General features: G+C 35.3%; 1 protein-coding gene across 1 annotated transcript in view; it reads right to left on the bottom strand.

Moving 5' to 3' along the window:
- MALRD1 (MAM and LDL receptor class A domain containing 1) overlaps positions 1-12,796 on the bottom strand; it is a 211,258-nt gene that overhangs the window by 82,549 nt on the left and 115,913 nt on the right. Inside the window, 1 exon segment of the mRNA XM_057384351.1 lies at positions 5,284-5,464. Within this exon segment, the coding sequence (XP_057240334.1) occupies positions 5,284-5,464 (181 nt within the window).

The raw sequence follows: 12,796 nt of genomic DNA, 5'->3' as shown, positions 1-12,796 counted from the left end.
ATTATAAAGTGCATTCATGTTAATGTATGTTACACTAAGMCAAATTAACTTAAAGATACCAAAATTCTGGAGTTTTCAAAATGCTCTTTGTTTGTAATGAAGGAGACTCAGTATAAAGTAAAAAAATTTAAATTGACAGCTCACAATGAAATCAAAAGATAATTTCCTTCTAAAGGCAGAACCCAAATGTTAGACTAACAATGAAGAATTTTACCATTACTTTCAGCACATTTACTGAGAAGTTTTAATCAGGTCATGCAATTCCAGTGTCCCATGTCAGAATGCCCTGACACTGTCCTATTCATGAAAACAAGTGAAAATCACCATGAATCACTAAAATATTTTGAAAGGAAAAAAAAAAAAAAAAGAAAATTAGAAAACTGGGCAGATTCTGTCTGAAAACCGATGAATATCTTTAGTGACTAATTTAGGTCTGGCAGCTTTCTCTGTCTGAATTCCCTTCCCTCTCACTTCACAGCCAGATTTGTACTGAATACTTCTATTATAAGAGTTTGAACTTCTCTCAAGTGTTTGAGAAGAAGAAACTAAATTCTCTGCTAAATGTAAAGCTTTGCTTGATACATAGCTGAGGATTCAAAGGAAACACTGTCTTGTTTTAAAAATAAAAAATCTGGCCTACATACCCAAACACTAGGATGTTTTAGTTATCATGTCTCTGATCTGCAAAGCTGGGATGGAATTCTAATGAGAAAGGATTTTTCTGCTGAGACTTTCAAAGCTTCTTGTTTATGAGAGCATGGAAGTAAAGCCGTTCAAAGGATTTCAGTACCTTCACCTATGGTCTTTGCCTTAAAAAGAAGGTGAGGAGGAATACAAATATACAAGGAGAAGGGAAAAGAAAACATTTGCCAGCAGGCAAGGCTTTATAAGATTTTAAGGAAAATTTCTGTTCAGCTCAGTTTGGTGAAGCAATTTCCTATAAATTTAATTTAAAAAAAAATTGTAATTTGACTATCCTGTTTCCCTTAAACATTAGAAGACAAGCTTGTGGAGTCTGGTCCCAAATAGACAACTCACAAAGATCTCTGGACATGTAATTGTTCTTTCTTGTTCCTGAACTTCTAAGGCATTGAATTCCCACACTATGAAAAATTATWAAAATCAGCTAAATAACAAAATGTTCTAGAAATTTCTGTCAAATTTTAGTGCAGAGTTTTGATTCTCTTATATTTTCATTTATCTTTCMTTTTCCTAGCTCAGGTGGCACCCTGGGATGCCAAAATCAATATGTATCATGTGGCTGAGTAATGTATACATCCATGCTTATACTCCCTGTTGAGTATCTGGAGTACAAAATTTCTTTCTTTAAACTTACAGACTCACAAAATGCAGACTTCTGTAACAGCATCTGACAAGCTGTGTYCTTGATTCACTATTACATGACAGTGAGCCATCAGCTGGGACAGCAAATCAATAATGCTTGAAGTGCTTCTTAACAAAGCAGAGCAACCTTATCATGAAGTTAAATGTCATAAGTGTCAAAARTAAATTTATCATTAGGGATTATTCTGTATGAACCTCATAGGCATTTTACCTTTTCATTAAGGCAGAAACGGAGGCAATTTTTCCTAGCCTGGAAATAACCTCATGCATGATCAAAGTCAATTATCACATAGCAAAAGAAATGACCACAGTACACACCATTCAAGTCACAGTCTGTCACTAAAATTGTGTGAAGAATTATTGTRCAATAACACGGAATTAATATCAATATGTCAATCAATTTAATGCTAAGAACAAATTTTTTTCCTGCTGTGATGTGACTTGATTATTTTTCAGATTTTTTAATTTAACCCGTAAAAGATGTATCAAATTTGGAGTTTAACTTATTTTTGTTTTCAGAACATAGCTTACCCTCTGAAAACCAACTGATAAAATTCTTTTAAATCTCTGGATTTTTCTACCTCTGAAATATTCTGTAATATTTCCTACAGCTCATATTTCCAATAAAGAGCTGCTTGTTGTCTTTCACCTCCATAGAAATTAGTGAGACCTGAGGAAAATGAGCTTTGAAGGAATGGGCCCCAGAAACTCAGATCATAATAAATGGAGTTATTTGTCATATCCTACTGATATATAAGCTGTTAACAAAATAAYTTTTAAAAGGAAATAATTTTTAAAAAGAAAAGGAAATTTAACTTTTGACCTGTTGGATGTGCTCATCTAAAATGAGCTATATAAATCTCAGCTATATAAGTGAAGACCAAAAAATCCAACCCAGTGCAGATCCTCTTATGATGTATRAAGCTTATTTTTATAACACACTGTGTGGAAACAAGCTGAAGGAAAATATGTTTAAAACAAAATAAGTATTTAAGTTTAATAAATGCTGCTATAACCATTGAATACTACCATACTGAAGAAAACAGATCTGATATTCACATGTCAAAATATCACATGGGCTGCCTCTCTYTTCCCTTTTCACTGTCTCAACTTGAGTACATAATTTCAGTAAGGAGGMAATTATTTTATTGTAAAAYATGTTCCAGGAATACCATTCAGCAGCATYCAAAAGTACAGTCTGTGAGGAGGAGGCTATCCCAAAATATATGAATGCTACAGAATTGCTCTTACATTGGCTCTCACCACTAAATACTTCATGCTAAGAAGCATCTAAATATTAAATTTTTTTCCCATGCAATTTAAGGCATTTTCACTTCAATTCCATTCTGTTTATTTTAAACCTGTCTTCATGTTTTAATTATTTTCAGTCTCCAGTTCTTTCTGTGCATGGTCTCTTCCWCTCTTTATGTAATTAACACAGCCAGAATACCTATAATATACAAGATTTTATACATATATTGTATATTATAAAATATGCAATTTGGCAAAATAGGATCAAGTGGCAAATACAAATGTGGCTTAAGTTGCCCTAGAGGACCCTTGCCATGTGTCTACCCCAGCAGTTCTACAGCTACAAGCACAGTTTACAAGTGCTGTAAATCAAGTCATTTTGTTGATAAGAAATGTACTGTTCCCCTTCTGCTTYGTATGCTACTCTTCTTCTTGAGTTTGGCCACAGTGAGATTGTGTTTACTGACTTTTAGCTTTGTTACAACAGACACAATAAAACTCTGAACTGTGTGCTGCAAAAAATGCAATCTGTACATGACATGCTTTCTCTATCCTGGATGCCTCAGGTTTGGGTCAGGTGGGAAATGTTGTTTTTGAGAAACTGGCAAAATGTATTTTGCTTGTTTGTGCTACAAAGGTAAAGAATCAATAACAACAAGAATGAGAAAGGTCAGACCAGGCTCCTTTGTGTCATCATGCCAACGGGAAGGTCAGAGTACTGAAAGTCTTGAGAAAATTAAGCAAGAATCAGCCTGTGGAGTAGAAGGCAAAAAATCATACAGAGAGCTGATGTGAAAAGTGCTAAAAGATTCCCTTTTAACTTTGGTTTGACTATCATCACACAGATGAATCAGGGAGTAGAGGTGGGGTGGGGTGTGAGTTATTTTTGGAGGTTTTGTATTTTACAGACATGCATTTTCACAGATGCACACAGATCCAGTTAAAAAGCCAATGTGATCGGCCTGTCATGCTGCTGAAATGCAAAGTCATAAGAACAAACACATTCCCACAGCATACCTACACCTAAACTTTACTGATAATCCTGCTGTACCCACCACACACTACCAGAGATGCTGTAARGAAATGCTTCTGAATGTATAAAGACCGTACCCTGTTAGAGTGCAAAAGCAGTGACCATGCMAGTGACAGCTCTGTAAAGGATTAGCATCTTGGGGCTCTCAGCTTTCCTAAATCAATCTTTAAAAAATTTGTGCTGTATGTTGAGCTTCAATTGTAAATTTCAATCTTCTATAAAAAAAAAAAAAAGCCTCCTCTGAATCATGCATCTTAACAATAACTTTCTGAAGGAATATGATTATGTTGAAGCTGTATGTGAAAGTTGGAGCACTTGGTGCAATTGCTTTCCCAACACATTCTTGYTGAAGCAGTGCTGTAAAACAAATAGTTCCTGTATAGTAATAAACCAAGTTACTTTCTGAACTGTTCCATAGAAAAGATATTTTAATGCAAGACTGGTTATAAAACAATGTTAACATTCAGATTTTTAGAGTTACAGATTAAAACCAATGTAAATTTCAGCAAWCTTAACATTGTAAGAGATTCTTCACATGAGCTTTCCAAATCCTTTTTGAAACAAGTTCTTTCCTTGTAATGACAACCCTGGAATATTTCCAGTTCTGCTTATATGATTTCATTTTTTATTATGTAATATGTGGAATTCAGAGTAAGAAATATTTTGACACCATATTAAGAGATGTTGASACCATCTTTGTGAACTTAACAGAGATAATACTTCTTCTTTAGGAAAATAAGCTGTACTATTTTTATTTGTTGAATATCTTTGGGAATCTGACTGTGAAATGAAGTGTCAGAYTTCCTGCAGCCCCAAAACAGGACAGAATCCCAGAAATGTAGTTTAACCCCACTGGTATGAATTGATACATGTGAACACAGTGTTGATAGGTGGCATCAGCAACAATCCCCTCAATCAAGAAAATCACTTGTRTTGTGTCACACTGTGTCCCACAAGATAGAAAGACCACATACTTTCCTGAGAGAAACCATGATCTATCTACTCCATATGTATCTTCTTGGGGTTTGGGGTTTTTTTTTTGTTATTGTTCACTTGGTGGTTTGTTTTGTTTTGTTCTTTGTTTTGCTTTTGTTGTTTTTAATAAGGACAAACTTTGTCCTAATTTTTGCCTTTGCCCATGCATATATGAATTAAATATAGCATTCTGTGAAGGAGTCAAAAGTTTATTATGCTGGCCTTAACACTTCAACTGAACTGGGAGAAAGAATATTGGTAAAAGTTCATTTGTAGTCTCCACTTATTTTTATGGCAAGAGACTTTATAAAAAAACACAGAAGCCACAGGTTTCAGATGATACAGTCTGACACAATTTATATGAAATGGTTATATACAACATCAGAGACTCAATAACTTACCAATGCATTAAAGAAGGAAAGTTCTTACTCAAAACAAAAATAAATATAGAAAACTCTAATAATTTCTTGGATTTATCTGCCATCATTTAGTGTGAGAACACTGCACAAATGTAGGTGTAGAAAAGAGTATTAAAGTTATAAGACCCAAAACAATTTATTCATAATTGATTTTATGAGCAGTGAAGTTATGATGAAAACAGTAAAATTATGATGTATCTAAAAACAAACAAGAACTTCCTATATTTCATGTAGCATCCCTCTAGAAACTTGCCTTTGAACTTGTGATGCAGYTGCTGAACTCTATGTCATCTATTGCTGCTCCTCCTCCCAGGTCTCTGGTACCAATGCCTTCAAAGRTAATCTCAAAATTCCTCAGCTTCCCCAAGGGTAACCTGACTTTGTTCCAATTATCAACATGATTTCCTAATTCACTCCATATTTTAACAATCGCATCATCAGTCTGAAATTTGAATAAATTATGTATAGTAAGATACAGGTTTGTTTCATGGATTATGAAACAGAGGTTTTGGGGGGAAAAGCTTCAAACCAAAGAAAATKGAGAGAATCCTGCAAGACACCCATGCAGTTGTGTCAAAATTGGCAAACAGATGCTTTGCTAGGATAATGAGAAAGGTAGAGAAATTAGATGAGTACTGTGCAAATTAACAATAGCAGAACTCTCAGCAGAGAAAGTACTTTATGTATGATTAAACTGCAAAATCATTCCTTTTGTTAGAGTTGTATTTAACTTTATACAAAACTGTTCTTTGTTTTTAGAATATATTACTGGATGCAAGGTTACTGTACCATTTTAAATTTTATCTTTTTATCTTTAAAGAGTTGTGACAATGGTGATAAAGAAGAGGAAAAACAAACAAATATGTGACAACCATAGATTTAGTGCAGCTTATTTGAAGGTAAATAAGAGTGTTCTGACTTTCAAGTACACTAATATATTTTAAAGCTTTTTTTTTAGACCTCCAATCATACTACCTATCTGGCAAGTCAGCAGCAAACAACATGCTTCATTTTTTAACAGCAGCATTAGAATGTAGATGCACCAATTTTCCTTGCTGTGAAGGGATGACATGTATATAAAATGACATCAAAAGGAAATATTTGCACAGGTTTTGTGTATGTCTAAATCTATTTTTCTTTATGACTGTCTGTTCAAACCTTAAATAAGAATTTTTTTCCTACTCTTTTCTTAGCAAAAGCTGTTAATGCTCCAGCTGGGATTAAGAAAAACCCTGTGAGATGCATCAAGCAGCTAAATATAATACATAACAAAGGATCTAAGACCTTGTACATGAACAAGCAAAATCTAAGGAAAATAGAGACAGTAGTGAAATAGGCAGGGAAGAAAATTAATTACATTTCTTTATCCATGGTGAACCTGTTAGATCAGATTCATGTTAATAAGATTGTCTTATGCATATTTATGATGCAAAAATGAATCTTGGTGCTTTAGATATTKTATTCAGAGTAAGAAGATGCAGACAAGCATGCACACAAATATTACATTAGTTGTTTCTGAGTCATGAAACTCACAAATTGTTGATATGTTTTAGAAGGAGGTCCTCAAACCTAACAAAGCATAGAGACACTTGAAGTGTGGCTTGGCAAGAGTGTTCTGGAAAATCATAAAGAACTGTAAAGCATTTTTTGAAAACAATGTCAACTTTACTTTAATATGCTAAACAGGAAAGAAAACACAGGGAAGAATTTCTGTAACTTCATGTGAMKTCATAGATATCCAGCTGAATAATTCTCTTTCTACACATAACTAATGATGTTGGACCAGTGGTGATAGCAGCCCTTTATCAGTCATGGTGTCTGAGCACACAGGCACCTACAGAGGCAGGTTTGGACATTGCCTCTTCAGCTATGTCTCATTTGTTTAAAGCCAATGACACAGTCCATTAAAGTGAAAATAATAAAACAGCACCTCAGTGGTGCTTTGCACCATGAATTCCAGAGCTGATGACAACTGGTTATGATTTGCTTAATGTATGTCTCCCAGTGAGACTCCTAAYTCTACGTGCCATCACATCAGAGGTCCATTCTTTTAGCAGAGTCATACTATCATAGATTATCTCAAATTGAAAGGGCCCCATGATGATTTTCAAATTCATCTCCTTGGTCTTGCAGAAGTACTTAAAACTAAACCATGACCAAGAGCATCGTCCAGATCCTCCTTGAACTCAGATATGCTCTGCTCTGTGACCACTTCCCTACAGATCCTGTTCCAGGAACAGACCACCCTCCCAGTGAAGAGCCCCTTTTGGGCCTATAATCAGTGTAATTAAGGGGGACTGCAATCAGAGTGAGAGCAAGACCTTTAGTAAAACTTCTACGTACATTTAGGTATAGAAACAGAGCTTAGAGGACTCTATGTTAACACTGTGCTCAAAAAGAGTAGATACAGTAATAATGACTTTAAAATGGTAAAACAGAGTGGGAAATCTATTTTAAACTCCTGTTATCCCTGTTCAGCAAATATGTAGTCAACAATCTAACTTAGTTCAATAACTCAACTATATCTATTCCACTGATTCTGATATTTTTGAATAACCTCCAAGAGAGTCTTACTTATTATTGGGGTAATTTATTTAATCTGCCAACATCTTCCACCCATTTATGACAGGAATAAAATGGATGATTATGACGACTTTCATTTGGCCTTAGTTCTCCAACATAGAATACAACTCCAAAACTTAGAAAAGATGCACTTTTAAACATTTTATTCATTTKTTGTATAAGTATTCTCTTCTGCCTGCACTTGAGAACTGCTTGGAATACAAATAATTTCCATAAATTTTATTTCTAATAAATCCCTTATTAATTTTACAAAAGTAGTTCAATGTTATGTATTGGTAGAGGARACTTAAAATGAAGTGGATAATACTACTGCAAAATGGTAAGGGACTTGCCTTACATTCATGCATTTGAGCATAAAGACAAAAGTCCAAAACTCGTATGTATCTGAATATTAGGTTCCAARTCTATTTAAAAATTAGATGTATTTAAGTTTGGATGTATGGAGATAGATGGAGCTTTCTAAAATACACAGAGGTAAGTATTTATATAAAATCTGGAAGTGTTAAATGTTGCACAGTTAAAACACAGCATAAACCTCATGACTGCTGCTGGCTGAATTTTGATTGATTTTACATTACATTTCATTACATGTCATTCTGTTCAGACTAACATTATGTTTATCACATCAATTTTTGAGTAAAGGATGTTACAAGTAACAGGTGATAGGGATCRCATTTTTCTTCAGAAATAACCACATAGAAATATTGTAGCAATCAATTTATATATGGTATCACAGCCATAATGGATCAAATTGTTATGCAATTACAGGCACTGGGGCATTTTTTTCTACAGTGAGAAGCTGACATATTTTTTGTTCAGAGGATTTTTTTTCCAGATAGAAACTTTATGACAGTCTCCTTGCACTTCACAAATTACTGAATATGAGTACACAAATAAAATGCAAAGAGACATTTCTCTTCTTGTCTGGGTTCCACAGAAGGAGTTTCTACACTACAGAGAAGGAGTTCGTAGCACTTCATAAGCAGGAAAGGCTGATTTTTCACCTGCTCAGCTACAGCCCTGAATACCAAAATGAAAATCATCCTCATCCACTGACTGCATCACTGTGTGAAGGCAATTCCAATCCAGAGTGCAAAGTCCCTTCAAAGTCATAAACCCTACACATTGTCTGCAGCTGACATCCAAGGGGAGGTGGGAAAGGGAGAGACAAGCAGCAAATTTGGCTTTCCCCCTCTCTCTGAGCCCAGAGAGTGAAGCTGGCTTGGCTCAGGGCTGTAAGCTATACACTTCTGGATGCATGCTTGGCATGAGAGGATCACCGTGTGTAAGCTCTGCAGATTCCGTTTCATGAATTATTGTTTTGTTTTCTGCATTCTCCAACCTTTTAATCTGTCTTGTGCTTTGGCATTTCTTTCATATGTTTGGAATGTGTTTGCTTCTAAAACAAACACAAATATGGCCTGAGGGGGATGGAAAAAATTATTCTGTGCTTTGGCCTGCCCATTGCATCCAGAAATCCTTCAACCTTTTTCACTCTTGTATTTTGGTGAAGGAAAGATATGTAAAAGAGATACATGACAAGCAGAAGTATGGTCAATGTAGAGGAGGCTGGAAGTCACAGGGTCACCTTTTTTTCTGCTTTTAAGAGGTTATTCTTTTGCTGACACCTGCTCAGACTGRGTGTGGACAGTTTTTCAGCCTGGGCTGGTTGGCAGCAAAAGGCTCAGCCCCTTCTGTGCTCTGCAGGGCTGATGAGAGGCGGCTCAGAGCTGTGGGTTTGGTGGATGCTCCTGTCTCTGTGTCTAGGGTGACTCTGCTGGCTGTTGGTCAGGGCAAGACTCTCAATTTCCTGCTACCCCTCAGGAGTTTAGCTGCAGGTAGCTTTTATGCAGACAAAACAGTTAAATAAGATTATTGTTGGTCACACCGTAAGTTTTACMGGATGACTGGACCATGGGGTGCTATAAAACACATCCTAGCTTAGCCTGTGTATTTCTGCTTTCAGCTTATTTCTTCCCTGTAGATGGTTTACTATTTATTAGTTCAGACTTCTTCCAGACAATTCTGCTGGAAAAAAGCTCTGGAAAATTCCCCAGAACACAATTTTTTACAACCTATTTTGTAATTCTGTACTTTTAAATTCCCTAAACTAAACCTGAGAAATTCTGAGAGTTCAATGTTATTGATAGATCACGTAAAAAAATTGTCAGTTCTTCCCAAAAATATACACCGTGACTGCTAAAAAGTAGATGGTGTTTTCATTTAAGGCTCTGAAAMGTTATTATTAACTGCACATCACTGCCCTCTGTGGGTTGAACATAACGAAAGGTCAGGCTGAGGTGAGGAGCCATCGTTAAGGAAAGCTGGAGAGTAAAGGGCATATTTTAACATTGATTTGTGGCAGAGGGTCCKAGTCTTCCACTGGCAGATCACGCTGAGTAATAAACACTCTCAGAAAATGGCAGAATTACTTCTAAGAAGACCACAACCTGTTTAGATCTGTAGGTCTATATGCCTAGCTATATCAGAAAATTCAAATTCATATTCATAGGACTTTTATCTGCTTTCTGATGGTCTGAGGGGAATTATTTCTTAATGACTTCATTCCATTGCAATTCAGAATCATCCTCATGCTTGAGGACGATCTAAAGTGTTTTTAGTCTCTCTTTTGAGCACTTCAGGGGGAAGGTGCAACTTGCTARGCTCAATATCCTCATTAATTCACCTGGGGAAAGTAAGAATAAAGCAGAGGAAGGATTTCTTTTGGTCTGAGAATTCCTTTTATTTTGTGGCTGAGTTTTTAATGTTTTTTTCTATCCTGCAGAGACCACCATTATTCTCAAGGCAACATCTCTAACAGAGCCAGAACAAAATTAGGAACTGACTCCAAAGCATGCACAAGGAGCTTGTGATTTTCCATTGCAAGATGTTGCAAAGAGACTTCCCTAGAATCCACTTTCTCTCAGAGCAACACAGCAAGCATTCTAGATGCAATTATAAAGAATCTTCTATGAGACAATCTTCCTAGTTGTGTCTGCAGCAAAASAGTGATGAAACACAGATTTTGTTCTTGATCTGCACCTCTCCTTCTATTCATATTCTGAGCTGGCTTCAAAATATYTCCCTGGTTCATTCCCATCAGATATTTATTTCAGCAGAGCCACAGGAAATGAAACAGAGCTTACCAAATGGATGGAGGCAATGAAAACATTTGTTAAATATTCATGGACTCTTCAAACCAAATATACTTGAGGGCTTTTTAATCAGAGACAGAATGTTTTCAAATGATTCATCAAAAAAACATTAAATGTTTGTTATTAATACCTTGAAAATACTTTTAAGGGWCACTGTATCAAAAGACTCCCCTTTTTGCAGCACCTTGGTAAAACTCTTTTTTCATGCTTTTTTAAACAATCAGAAAAAAAAAAAATCTCTGCTTTCAGGTTACTTTGAAAACTGTATCCTCCAGACAAGTTTTAATGATTAAGATTTTTTTAAACACGAAATATGTTATGCAAAGCCCAGAAAAATACCGTAGAATGAGMATAATGTGACTTTAACTGTCACTGTTCTTTTCTCTAGTTTTATCCCTCTATTTTACAAGAGTATTTCAGGAGGGAAGTTTATTTTTCAGGCATTTCTTCTTGATTTAGAATGAAATGTTTTTTCATAGTGTGCAGATGAAGTTAATTAATAAACTTAATTTTAAAGAATTTTTAGTTTCCTTGATGTAGTAACATTCTTAAAGCCTTTTCATGRCTGATCAAGCAGTTTAAAGATGAAGTATTCCCATGATGAGGTGTGTTCCTTCCATGTTTCCTCCTTTCATCAACAAATAGTGCATTGCAGTCCTGAGCTTTACATGCCCATCAAAGAAACAAGAGAGAGTAGGAAGAAAAGTCACAGTTTTTCCTTTTTTTCTCCATAATTTAAAGACCTTTCCCACGAATTTGTGTTTCTTCAAGTCACAGAACCATYAATATCTTTGCTGATGCTTTTAAAATCATCTAACTACTTATTTTAGTTTCTTGTTTGAGAGTGAGTCYAGTTTGGAGAAGCTTCTGGGCATCTTCCTTACAGATTTGAGCTGTTGCTACCCCTGCACTGCAGTACACAGAATACTTGCTTAATTTAAAGAGCTCTCTTCCTAGGCCTAAATCTCTCATAAGTAGCTTGAAACAAAATCACATTAAACTACAATGAAACTGAAGACTGATGCTGTATAGCAAAACCTCTTTGAAAAAAAGAAGTGATTATYGTGATTATTGTGTCTTCTTCACCTGAAGTTATGTTCAAAGTACATGAGAGAGTCTATGTTTTTATTTCTACAGATTTTATCTTAAAAATTCCTAAAACGTTATTGTTAAGGTTACTTGTAAACAGCAAATTAACCCAAAAGAGTTTGACCTTATATTTCATTCAAGCAAAAAAAGCTCTACATGAGCTAAATTCTCAGAGAGTATCAAATTATCAGAAGTATTTAAATGAGTCAAAAATGAACTGAAGTCAAGATTTGTTCATCCAAGAAAATTAAAATTCAARTTAACATTTTCTTTCCCATCCTTTTCCCTGTATTCTTTGTTTCCTTTTTTGTCTCTTCTATCTCTCCTTCACAACAACACAGAGCAAAATGAGAGCAGCCAGTGAGGACACGAAGGTGTGAGTGGTGAGGGAGCACRTGTGTCCTCTGGCACCCCTGACAATCACCAATCTGATAACATTTCAATACAGACAGCTCAGCAGTTCAAACACAACAGCACCAGTTAGAATAACTCATCTCARCTACCTTATTTCAGACCAAGGCACACACTCTGCATTTTAAATGCAAGGTTGATAAGTGTATGCAAACAAACCAAACAAAACATTTGTACATGTTGTTAATAATGCAGGAAAATYTGGGCACAGTAGTAGTTATTTATTACTCTGCCCTTAGCTAAGGTTTTGAAAATTTGTGCTCCTAATAAATAATTCTTGTGGTTGGTATAACTGTTGCATTTAGAAAATTGCTGCTAATTATCTGAATCTGTAGCTCTACATTAAACATATAATTCYAGAATTATTAAGTCTTCCTAGAGTAGCTCTGAGGCAAATAGAAACAACTTCAGTATAAGAAGAGATTTTAGACTCAAAATTTACCTTCCATCACTAAACTGAAGGATGCTGCAGGATACATTCTCTGGGATTCTGAATTTTTAATCAAATTGAGGTAGCAGAAATGAAGAAACAATAT

This window comes from Malurus melanocephalus, unplaced genomic scaffold (assembly GCF_030028575.1).
Source record: "Malurus melanocephalus ecotype Western Australia unplaced genomic scaffold, MMel_1.1 scaffold_14, whole genome shotgun sequence".
NCBI classification, from domain to species: Eukaryota; Metazoa; Chordata; class Aves; order Passeriformes; family Maluridae; genus Malurus; species Malurus melanocephalus.
Note: the sequence above shows the minus strand (reverse complement) of the source record. Positions and strands in the feature narration are given on the sequence as shown.